Here is an 11,500-nt window from a genome sequence, read left to right on the forward strand (position 1 = left end):
AATGAGAGCAGCTTCAGTGGCTTCCTGAACACACCTCCAACGTAAAACCCACACGGAGGCATCCCGGGGCGCAGAAACCTCTCACAGTACACGGGAGAAGCAGGCACATTCAGATGTGCATACTTCTGGCAGTATTGACGCAGCTTCCCCCTCTTTAGCCACGATCTGGGATCACACATGGTTGCACTCCAGCCCAAATGCGGTTCAGATGACCCATTCCCTTCATCAGGATGGAATAAAGCGGTTGTCTCTACAGTCGACCCTTGCACTAGTTCGTTACTCGTCCAAAAATCTTCTCTTGAATTAGTGTAGAGAACTAACAGTACAAGGACACTCGCCAAAACCAATAAACTGAGTCTTCTACGGTAGTGGGACATACCTAAAGAGGAGATAGTGAAGAGAGGGAGAGAGAAGATTGACAGGAGCAGCGATAGCCAACCACCCCACTGTGCACCACAGATGTATCTCTTCGGCTAGCAAACCAGCAGAGGCCACGAAATAGGCCGACGCTGGATTAGAAACCGAATGGGAGCACGGCTCACACAGAGGAGGGGTTGGAACAGACAGACACAAGTGAAAATACCACAAAGAATCATTTACACGCCTGCAACGTCCCAAGTCAAATCCAAGAAAAAGAGGTAATAGCTCGATAAACAAAAAATAACAGAAACAGTATAGGATAATAAACCAAAGTCCATGTACGGAAGAGAATAACAGAAGGAATAAATGCCGATAATAAACTAAAGCACAGTACCACAAAAAGAATACCTCCTCACCCCGCAGAAAAAACATCAGTCGCATCATCGAGTCACCAGTAATAAGAATGCCACGCCCGTTGCGACCAATGCTCGCATGGTGCAGTATTGACAGCGCCACACGCGGACTGAAGTAACGATAGCTCGGGCACGCAGCCGGCCGCACCTCAAACACAGCGTCTGAGGCATCACCAATGTCGGAGGCAACAAGCGTTGCGTTGCTCTGCTGACCGTTGTACGTCGCCGGATAAAAACACGCCTCAGGCTCCCCACGCAGCTGCTCTTTCAGTGCATCCAATGAGAGCAGCTTCAGTGGCTTCCGGAACACACCTCCAACGTAGAACCCACACGGAGGCATCCCGGGGCGCAGAATCATCTCACAGTACACGGGAGAAGCAGGCCAACTTAAACGAGTAGGGTGTTGACAGTATTGACGCAGCTTCCCGTGTATTATCCTCTATTGAAGCCGACGTTTGTTGCTGCCGTAGCTGTTGTGTTTTGTTTTTCTGTGAGAATGTGCACGTTTATTTGGTTTGTAATCTAATCATGTCTATTTTGGATTTAGTGACAAAATGATAGATTAAATGTTTTGGTAGTGGATCTTCTTTCTTTTGTGATGGTCCAAAAATAAAATAAAAAAGAATGTAAAAATGTAACAGTAGATTTCTTAGGTTCTGTCATGATTAAAAATGGTGGAGGAACAGCAGAATGCAGTGTCGAATTAGAGCTATGTAAAATAAAGTGATACAAGTAATAATAAAAAAAATACTTTTCGTTTCCAGAAAAATATTTTCTGTGCGGCAAGGGACCTCCTATAAAAGAGACGATGGGAAAATAGACTTATACTAGACAATCCTATTTCTGGGCGTAAAAGAAAACTTTTACTGTCAATAGAAACACAAATAATAACTGCATCATGCTCATCCACCATAGTCGTTGTACAGTCGATTCTAGAGTACCAATAGCAACCCTTTGTTCCATCCATCGGTATCTAAGAGATTGTATTTGTGCATCTCTAGCGGCGTGCCGAAGTGCTTGATCTTGTGTTAGCGGGGTTCGTGAACTACTTCCTCCAGTAGATTGGTCCATGTTAAGGGTTCCACTGAGGGAACTTCGCTGCTGTGTTGAAAATGTTTGTTCGTCATAGAGTCGGTCCCTCATTACTGAAGCAACTCTGGCCGTACCTCGTAAAGTTGATATAGACCATAGTAGAGATAATGTTACGATAGCAGCAAACAGTAATAGCAAGCCCTGGAATAACATACTTGGTTCTTGACCGCTACCTCCATCATCTCCACCAGCATTAAAAGCTGGACTATCATCTTTTTGTGGAACACCAGAGGTATCATCATCCCCTGTAGTAACACTCAGCTTATTCTCTGCTAACTCCTCTGCAATCATTTCGAGCATTACTCGGTAGGCTTGCGTCATCTCACGAAGAGCTCTAGGGACAGCGATATACTGAATAGCTGAAAATGCCATACTTAACTTCTTACATCCACCACGCACACAGACGGTGCAGTCTCCATCTTCAGAATCAGCTGTAAATGCCAGGAAAGCCTCTGTTCGAAAAGATTGACCCGCAGGGACAGCAGGAGTCTGAGATGAAATCTGGTACATTAACTGTAGAGGACCACTGGCTGATTTTGTGTACGCAAATCTATGGGCCTCGTTTAGTTGTGTTAAGGTTCCAGCCTTGGGTATATCTATAGTAATTGTAAGAGATACCGCACGATATCCACTACTCATGTCACTTGAGTATTCCCATTTTCCCACTTCCAAATCGGTTTCTTTCCGCCGATCATGGTATCGTTTCAGAAAGTCAGACTTATTTGTAAACAATGATTCCCATAATTTAGGGATTGTAACACCCTTCAAAAGGGTCGGCCCAAGTAAACATTTTTTCTCCTTTAGTCTCTCACATGGAGAAAACATATTTTGCGTAACTCCATTGGAGTATTGTAACTTGCCCAAGATAGCCTGGGGCTCCACCCCTGACGCGTATTTGATCACCTCTGCCATTATACTTGGCAGAAAAAAAAATTTATTCGAAACTCCAACTTTCTACTACGCAGAAAAAAAAAAGAAATATTTCTTTTTTTTTTCTTTTTTTTTCGTTTGCTTGATATAGCAACAATAACAATAATAATAATAATATAACGGGCCCCACAATCCGTACAAAATCACTTGCGGTCCCACACAAAATAAAATAAAACCAAAAGAGCAAAGAAATCGGGGCAAAAAAAAAAAACAAGGAAATACATGCAAAAAAAACATACACACAAAAAGATGGAATTGAGGGAAAAACAAATGGCAAACAATGCACAGTAAAACACACAAGAAAAAAAAAAAAATCCATTAACAATATAAATTGTAAAAATAATCAGAAACAAAAGATCAGAGGGAACGCAACAAAAATTTAGAAGCGCAGACGCTGAAAGAACCAGCGGTTGCTGCCGGCGTTGTAGCGGGCCTGGAAGAGCTTCTTCACCAGCTGCTTCGACTTGGACTTCCTCGAGGCATCAGACACGTTGATGCGGCCGCGGAGCTCCTTCGACAGGTCCATGTTGTACCGCGTCGGCAGGAAGTGCTTGTGGTTCACCACGCGCAGGAAGACGCCCACCTGCGAGCGGCGGGTAATCGTGCGCTTGCTCATCCCGCGGACGACCTTCTTTGGGTACTTCTTGATGCCGGCGATGAGGGAGTGGCCGTACGGGCGCTCCTTGTTCTTGGTGTCGGTGTTCTGCACAATCACCGCCTTCTTGCCGGCGTAGCGGCCGGACGTCACAATCACCACCTTACCGGGCTTGAGGAACTTCATTCTGCTCTAGAGTCAGGCGATTGCCGATTCCCTGGGTACCGCAATAAAAATAAAAAGAAAAAAGAAAAAGAAAAAAAAGGAGGAGAGAAAGAAAGAGTATCTAAATAAGGAAAAAAAAAAATTAAAAAAAAAAATGAAAAGAGTTATTTGGAATTTAAACAAATCATAAAAAAAAGAAATAATAATAATTGCCGTATAAACAAGAGTTTCTTCACTTCAAAGCAGTTGATAGTTTTTCAATTGCTCTCTGCGATAGAGTAGCGGATACCAAGCGCTATCTCTTGTGTACTCAACTTTTTCGACCTTCGTGGGTCTCTCACATTTTGCACGGCTAACGTCTGAAGCTTCTTTAGGGCCTCCAGCGTATGTTTTGCCGTTTTCTCTGTATCCCCATACAGAAACTTCGAAACCTCCACACCAACTATCAACGCCTCCTGCACACTCAGTGATCCAAAATTTTTTATTCCAAACTCTAAAATGTCTGTAGCAGCACGTGGATTAACAAAAGAAATATACAAAGCAGTGACTACTGCGCTAACTACCTGTTTCGGATTACCAAGAAGTTGTGAAAGATGCTTGGTGTCAAGATGGCGAGATAATCGCTCCAGGGTTCTCTCAGGTAGCGATATGTTTAACCTATACCCTATTGCCATTTGACTATAGAGAAAGGTATTTACCTGAAGATCCTTCATTCCTGCTATATCCAGTAAGCGAGACGTAGCTATTGCGCCAGCTATTGACTCAAACTTCAATAGTGCCGCCGTATAATCTGTTGTTTCTTTCTTCTTCTTCTTCTCATTCTGCTTCATCATATCAGAGTTAAGAAGAGGCCATTCCTTTACCAATGGTAACCAGAAAGAGATTTCTGACATGTCTACAAAGAAACTCCGTGAGGTTGTCAGTCGATTAGTACTCATCTCAATAACAGTTTGGATAGTCAATACAGAGACAAGATTTGCATCAACACGGCAAAGTGCAGCAACTAATTCACACAAAGTAGTTGCAGAAAGAATATTAGAAAAACCAGCATGATGAGAGAGTGGTCCACGTAAGAGGCATTCAAGAGTTTTATTCTCATATTGACGCAACTCTACAAATCCAACAAAAGCAAAAACAGCATTAAGCAAAGGAAGTCCATCCACTTCTTCAGGTGTTAGAAAAGAACCAAATTGTAAATAAGAATAAGCAGGACCTCGTATAAGGCGTTGAGCCCTTGCTTGTCCAAGGTACTTAAGTAGCAAAGATTTTTGTTTCGCATGTAAGAGAGATGAACGTTGTGGAATTCCATTAATGATTCGTGTAAGAAATGTCATTGAACGTAAATGATGACGTGCCACAACCCCAAGTACACGGAGATTTTCAAATTCTGTTAATTCACGTTTTTGAAGAATATTTAAAATCTCATAATAATCTGACTTTCGTCTTACACCTAATTTAGACATGGAAGTCATATATCGGGCAAGATAAGATGATGGTATATTATCAAAAGAACCCTGCATTCTCTGAAGTTGTCGTTGTAATTGTATCAACATGGGTCTAACTATATATAAATCATATGTATCACCACCTCCTGCAGCCTCTGCATAGATAGTTGCGGATATTTCATTAATGATCTGCAAGATATCTAAAATATTATAACTCTCTACATGTGCTAATATAATATTACACCATGACTCTAGTAAAGATGAATCGTCCTTATTATGATAACTCTTGTCCATCTGACGACGCTTCTCTTGTTGTTGTTGTTGTTGTTGATGTAATCGAGGTGATTTTTTAAGAAATCCCCAGAGGAATACAGTAGTAACAACATCAGCACGTTCTCTTGGTGTTAATACACCAAATTGTTTGTACGGTATGTCAAACATACGCTGCATTAATGCATATGAAATATTTAATCTACCTGCTATGACCTCATCGGATAGGGAAACAAATAAAGGAATTAAATACAAAGAACAATCATTGTGAGAGGTATCACTCTTTTCTAGTTTAGACACCAAAGTTTGTAATAGATTCACTGTAAGTTGAGCAACAAACTGAGAATCTGTTTGACTCATACTTCCATCTTCATGAGACCACGATAAGGAAGCCCCAAGGCATTCAATACACTTTGAAAGTTGTGATAGTGATAAGGCGGCTTCCATATTCGCCGCATCTAATCGCTGAAGTAGACTCATAAAAAGTGGATGATGTTGAACACGGAAGTGAACAACTCGAAGTAACCACGCACTTACCTGCGATGGGGAAAGTGTCGTCACAAGTTGTTTTGCAGAACCAAGCACTCGTAATAGTAAAGAACGGCATTCATCCGGAACATCTCGAAATGTTAATTCACTTAAACGTTGTCGTTCCATCGACTCTTCATTATCTTCTTTGGTTGATTTTTTCACAATGGATGGGGTACGAAGTGTAATAGCATCCACTAGTGTAAGTAGATCCTGTTTACTAAAAGTATCCAAGCGGGATTCAATTGTCTGAGCAACTTTACAAAGTTCTTGAGAACATCCAAGACGTAGACGATAATCATTGTGTTCATTATTACCACTATTATTATTATTATTATTATTATTATTATTATTATTATTATTATCGCTATTTGTGATTAATGGTTGTGATTCCTGCAATGCATCTACAATAATGCGGGCTATACCAATGAGTTCTAGTGGTGAACTCATAACATCCACAAGTGCCGTCGCGCGGCTGTAAAGAAGTGCCGCCAACTGCGGTGTAACGGAACGGTATGGAGATATCTTTAATATCCCCTCCATAACTAGAATAGACTCCGTAGGAGAAAGATTATCCACATCATCTAATAAACTCTCCTGCATCTTTGTAAATAATGGTTGTAAAGACTCTGAGAGACTCTCATGAACAGATTGCTGTTCACGTGTGCAGCATGCCAGGCAGTGAAATATATTAGCCCGAGAGCGAATGTCTGCATTTGGGTACACTTCCGCAATGCGATGGAGAAGTTCCCGGTTGTGTGTGTTGAGAGCCTCCAATTGCCGCATGGCGTGAAGGGCCATTCCGCAGTTTGAGGGGGAAATAACGCCGGGGAAACTCACCCGCTGCGCGAGAAGCCGAATTCGCACGGAGTGATGGACTTTCATTCCTCAATTGAACAGAGAGAGAGAGAGAGAAAGAGGGTTGGCCACCTTATTTACCCAATACACGTCTTTCATTTATTTATTTGTTTGTTTGTTTGAAGATGAAAATAAAAAATAGAAGAATGAGAATAAGAATGAGAAACAAAAAGAGATTTGGAAAGAAGGTAAAAATAGTGATAAAAAAAAGAAGAAGGAAATGATCACTTCTCACACCCAGAAATTCAAACAATCTCATATTTATTTAAAATAGTACAGATACAAATTCATATATATATATATATATATATATATATATATAATATCCTGTGAGCTCCATCTTTTTTTCTCTCCATTCTCTCTCACTCTCAATCATCCCATGTCTTCCACTATCTCTGTGCACGTCTCTAATCATCCCGTGGTCTCTTGTTATGATTGTTCACTTTCGAACTACTCCGCCTTTCATTACGCCCAACAATATACCCAGATTCATATCCCGCACGATAGAAGGCTGACACCAGGCGCTGAATATCTGCCGGTAAATTGCTAATTCCATCTTGTATAAGTGAAACTGGCTCCATTGGGGCAACTACAGTACCTGTACGAGGAGGAAAACTCTTTATGGCTTCTTTAGGATCAGCAGACAAAGAAGACGAAGCAGATGCGGAGGATAATTTGCTCTCCTCTACGCTTGTTTCAGAGGTAATTAAGCTATCATCATCTGATAATTCTGTACTGAGGGCATTTCCCTTTGATTCTATATTCTTTCCCTCTTGATTCTGCTGCTGCTGTTCCAACTGTGCATTCCAGAGGCGAATAAGTTCACCATCATCCCAGAGACTCTCATCATCGCGACCACGCTGGAAAACAGCAGCCGAGGAGTTCGATACGCCAGACGCCTTCGCACCACCTCGCTCCATGTATATATAATGATGAGTTACGTGCTTTTTTTTTTNAATGAAAGCATACAAAAAAAAAAAAAAAAAAATTCATTAACAAAAATGATTAAAACACATTAATGTATCAATCTGGATACCGTGAAAAGGTATGCCTTGGATTATGTTGTTCCTTCTTACTTTGATAACAACGCAGACACCAATCGTAATCTTTACACATATTACATCGATAGCGATATCCAATAATGGGAATCATACCGCAGCCATCACAGCCGTTTGGGTGAAGACTCTCCGGCATTGTTGTATAATAATGAAGTGGATCACTTAACGAGTAACGTAACACATCATCCAACACCTGACGAAGTGAAAAGTTTATATTCACAAGATTAGAATCTAAAGTTTCTCTTTTCTTTTTCATATCAAATCCCATAAAGTCACTCTTATCGGTTTTATTATTTTCTTGTAGAAGAGAAATATATAATTTTCGATCTCGCCACATGGATAGAATAGTATTGTATGCATCTACAAATTCCACATAATAAAGAGAATCTACTTTTATATGAGGTTCTGTTGAACTTACATACATGTATTCCTCTTTCAGTTGCGCCCCAACATACCAGCGGCGTACCATCTCACACGCACTGTGATCACTTAATGTGATGTCAAACCTCGCACAGGTGTAATGAAAAACTTCCACAATTAACCAAAGTGGAAGTATACTCATATTATCACTATTTTCCTCTTTTGTATAATTATCAGAAGGAATACCAACAATATTATTATTATTATTATTATTAGTAGTAGTAGTAGTAGTAGTAGTTTGAATAGGATCTTTGTTATCGTGAAGACTATTACGACTAGATGGGTCCCCTTGTGATTTCATTAACTTTGCATTCATTCTATCTATTGCGTGTGTAAGGAATGATTTGCCCTTATCAAACACTTCAATCTTCTTCTGTGGGTGAAATACACCGCTGCAGTGACGGAGTAATATCAGCAGAGCACAACAGTCTAATAACCCAGCAGTCCCTTCACAAGAAAGTTTATGAAGTGATGCTGATGATGTTATCATTGTTGTTGTTGTGGTCTCTTCTCCACTTATACTCTCATTTGATCGTAAGAGTGCATCTTGTGTTAAGATAAGATGTAGTGTATGTATATATATTCTTCTCACATCATGAATATCTTGTGCAGATGTTTCTCTTTCCAGTTCTTCAAATACAAATAACATGGCGAGTAGACGAAGTAGACCCAATTCTATACATACAAAGGCCTCAACATCACTTCTCTCCATACAGTGCCTGCATAACTCTGCTAGCACTCTATCTTCTTCTTTTTCTTTTTCTTCTTCTTCATGAATAGATTCTCTGTTACTCTCCTTCTTATCCATCGCATGTGTGGAACAAAGTTTTAAATGAACTAGCAAACAAAATTCATGAAATTCAATAATATCCATATGTCGACAAACACGAGAAAGATCTTTTTCTGTTAGGCAAAGTACACTTTCCACTCCACTCCATTCCCAAAAGAATAATAAGGTGGATTTACGCATAGGCATCGTTGAGGTACCACTCTCGTGTTGACCAGTAATACGGCGGAATACAATCTCTATAAGAATTAACTCCGATATAAGAAAATTTGGCCAACAAGAATATTCCAGAGGAGGTAAAAGAAAAGATGGAGGTATAATACTTTTATCGGATTCCTTCAAGCCAAGTAAAGAGATAAAACGATGTGGATCTGGATTAACACTAAAATTGTGTTGTGGGATATGTTTTCCAAGGCGGAAACAAGCTGCACATAATGAGACTTTATCCTCTTTACAATCTATACAAGTATACAAAAATCCAATAACAGGGGATTCTCCACAATGTTTACATGTAACATTTATGTGAACCTGATCCGTGTTAATAACAAGTCGTCTTTCTTCAGTAAAGTATGAAGATCTGCAAGAATGAAGAACTGTATTCTTTCTCTTATTATTATTATTATTATTATGTGAAGATATCTCCGATTGATTATCTTGGAGTAAATAAGGTTGTGGAAACGGTGTTGTCGTCACAAACTTCCGACAATCTTTTAAGAGCGTATGAATGAAAGATATCACACACGATGGAGTGACTTCCTCAATCTTTCTCTTATTGTATCGCGTTAACAATAATATCTCTGGAGAAGAAGAAGAAGGCAATGGTAATGGATTTAAACCTAATGTTGATTCACTTGATGGTGAAAAGCCAGTAAATGTGTTTTCTTGCCCATTCCCTGCATCCTTAGAAGAAGTTTCCTGTAAACCAAACCAACTAAGAGACGTCTTATCCTTTTGTTTCTTCGACTCTGATAATATATTAAACATCCAACTAGCTTTCTCTGATGAGTCAAAGGCAAGATAATAGTTATCTTCATCATCCTGTTGAGTCGTGTGGTGAATACTTCGGCGAACAACTGGTAAAATACACAATACATTGCATTTACCAGATCCATCTGGTGCAATACCATAATATAATAAACCACAATCCTCTCCCATGTAAATAAGGCCCTTACAACGTGATGTTTCTTTATCATTCTCAAAATATAAAATAAATGGATACTGGAAGAGTAGAAAAACACGTTTCCATGTAGATAACACCTTATATCGTCGTGCTGTAGCTCCTCGTAAGTGTGCAAATAAACGAGGACATGATTTAAAATTTGCTCCAATTGGACTTGCCAGTAATTCTCCTAATGTTCGTGGATGTTGTTGTAGTTCATACCAGAAAGAGGCATGATCATCTTTCACAGGACGTGCAAGTCGTGTTGAAGAGCCTAATGGTTTCTCCTTTGCAGGCGTCAATGCAATTGGAGGAGTACTCAACATACAACAACCAAACAGGGCGTTCGCAAAACTAAAGTCAATAAAAACACAAGAGAAGAAAGAAAAAAAGAAAAAAAGAAAAGTATATTCCTCACTTATCACGGTATTGAATCAAAATATCACAGGTTACCAAATACATATATATATATATATATATAAGAAAAACAAACAAGAAGAATATTTATAAAGCTAATAAAAGATGACCAAGGTCCATAAAAATGAAAAATAAAGTAACACACAGTTTCCATTCATTCTTCAACTATTTTTAGAAGCGCAGACGCTGAAAGAACCAGCGGTTGCTGCCGGCGTTGTAGCGGGCCTGGAAGAGCTTCTTCACCAGCTGCTTCGACTTGGACTTCCTCGAGGCATCAGACACGTTGATGCGGCCGCGGAGCTCCTTCGACAGGTCCATGTTGTACCGCGTCGGCAGGAAGTGCTTGTGGTTCACCACGCGCAGGAAGACGCCCACCTGCGAGCGGCGGGTAATCGTGCGCTTGCTCATCCCGCGGACGACCTTCTTTGGGTACTTCTTGATGCCGGCGATGAGGGAGTGGCCGTACGGGCGCTCCTTGTTCTTGGTGTCGGTGTTCTGCACAATCACCGCCTTCTTGCCGGCGTAGCGGCCGGACGTCACAATCACCACCTTACCGGGCTTGAGGAACTTCATTCTGCTGTGTGTGTGCTACTCTGTAGAGATTAGGGGGAAAAGAGAAAAGAAGAATAGATAGAAAGAGAGTGTATAGATAAGGGGAAAGGAAAATGAATCACCACCATGCTAACACGGCAGAGAAAAGGAAAATATGATTATCCTACACGTCTTGACCAATACAAAACAAAAAGAAATGTATGAAGTAATGGGGAATCGTATATTGGAAATGCGAATCTGTGTGAACAATCATTTCTTTTTTTCAATTTGAGATATCAAACGTATGCTTCTAAACCGCTCTCTGACCACGATGACCACGACACACATTACTTCAGACTTTCACAAAACAAAAAAAAAATGCAATTTCCCCATAAGAGTGGTGCGCCCCTAGTCCCGCACTGCTAAGTCGTTTATTACGTAGAGTATATATATATATATATATATATATATA

The 11,500-nt window shown here is 40.2% G+C and overlaps 7 protein-coding genes across 7 annotated transcripts; all 7 read right to left on the bottom strand.

The window, feature by feature from the left end:
* Positions 1 to 2: 2 nt before the first annotated feature.
* Positions 3 to 377, bottom strand: TM35_000221440 (uncharacterized protein; the record flags this gene model as incomplete). Its single annotated transcript, XM_029027191.1, has 1 exon — positions 3 to 377. A coding segment is annotated over one exon (375 nt), but the record flags the coding sequence as incomplete, so codon positions are not given.
* Positions 378 to 1,610: 1,233 nt separating this feature from the next.
* Positions 1,611 to 2,777, bottom strand: TM35_000221450 (uncharacterized protein; the record flags this gene model as incomplete). The annotated part of the gene is made up of 1 exon (XM_029027192.1): positions 1,611 to 2,777. The coding sequence occupies one exon, from the start codon at positions 2,775 to 2,777 to the stop codon at positions 1,611 to 1,613; it is 1,167 nt and encodes a 388-aa protein (XP_028881412.1).
* A 397-nt stretch (positions 2,778 to 3,174) lies between these two features.
* On the bottom strand, positions 3,175 to 3,576 carry TM35_000221460 (ribosomal protein L27; the record flags this gene model as incomplete). The annotated part of the gene is made up of 1 exon (XM_029027193.1): positions 3,175 to 3,576. One exon carries the CDS (start codon positions 3,574 to 3,576, stop codon positions 3,175 to 3,177), a length of 402 nt encoding a protein of 133 aa, XP_028881413.1.
* Positions 3,577 to 3,812: 236 nt separating this feature from the next.
* TM35_000221470 (uncharacterized protein) lies at positions 3,813 to 6,683 on the bottom strand (the record flags this gene model as incomplete). The annotated part of the gene is made up of 1 exon (XM_029027194.1): positions 3,813 to 6,683. The coding sequence occupies one exon, from the start codon at positions 6,681 to 6,683 to the stop codon at positions 3,813 to 3,815; it is 2,871 nt and encodes a 956-aa protein (XP_028881414.1).
* A 380-nt stretch (positions 6,684 to 7,063) lies between these two features.
* TM35_000221480 (uncharacterized protein) lies at positions 7,064 to 7,576 on the bottom strand (the record flags this gene model as incomplete). The annotated part of the gene is made up of 1 exon (XM_029027195.1): positions 7,064 to 7,576. One exon carries the CDS (start codon positions 7,574 to 7,576, stop codon positions 7,064 to 7,066), a length of 513 nt encoding a protein of 170 aa, XP_028881415.1.
* A 103-nt stretch (positions 7,577 to 7,679) lies between these two features.
* TM35_000221490 (uncharacterized protein) lies at positions 7,680 to 10,406 on the bottom strand (the record flags this gene model as incomplete). Its single annotated transcript, XM_029027196.1, has 1 exon — positions 7,680 to 10,406. One exon carries the CDS (start codon positions 10,404 to 10,406, stop codon positions 7,680 to 7,682), a length of 2,727 nt encoding a protein of 908 aa, XP_028881416.1.
* Positions 10,407 to 10,668: 262 nt separating this feature from the next.
* Positions 10,669 to 11,070, bottom strand: TM35_000221500 (ribosomal protein L27; the record flags this gene model as incomplete). The annotated part of the gene is made up of 1 exon (XM_029027197.1): positions 10,669 to 11,070. One exon carries the CDS (start codon positions 11,068 to 11,070, stop codon positions 10,669 to 10,671), a length of 402 nt encoding a protein of 133 aa, XP_028881417.1.
* Positions 11,071 to 11,500: the final 430 nt, after the last annotated feature.

Source organism: Trypanosoma theileri (genome assembly GCF_002087225.1).
Source record: "Trypanosoma theileri isolate Edinburgh chromosome Unknown TM35_Tth_22_V1, whole genome shotgun sequence".
In the NCBI taxonomy this organism is placed as follows: domain Eukaryota; phylum Euglenozoa; class Kinetoplastea; order Trypanosomatida; family Trypanosomatidae; genus Trypanosoma; species Trypanosoma theileri.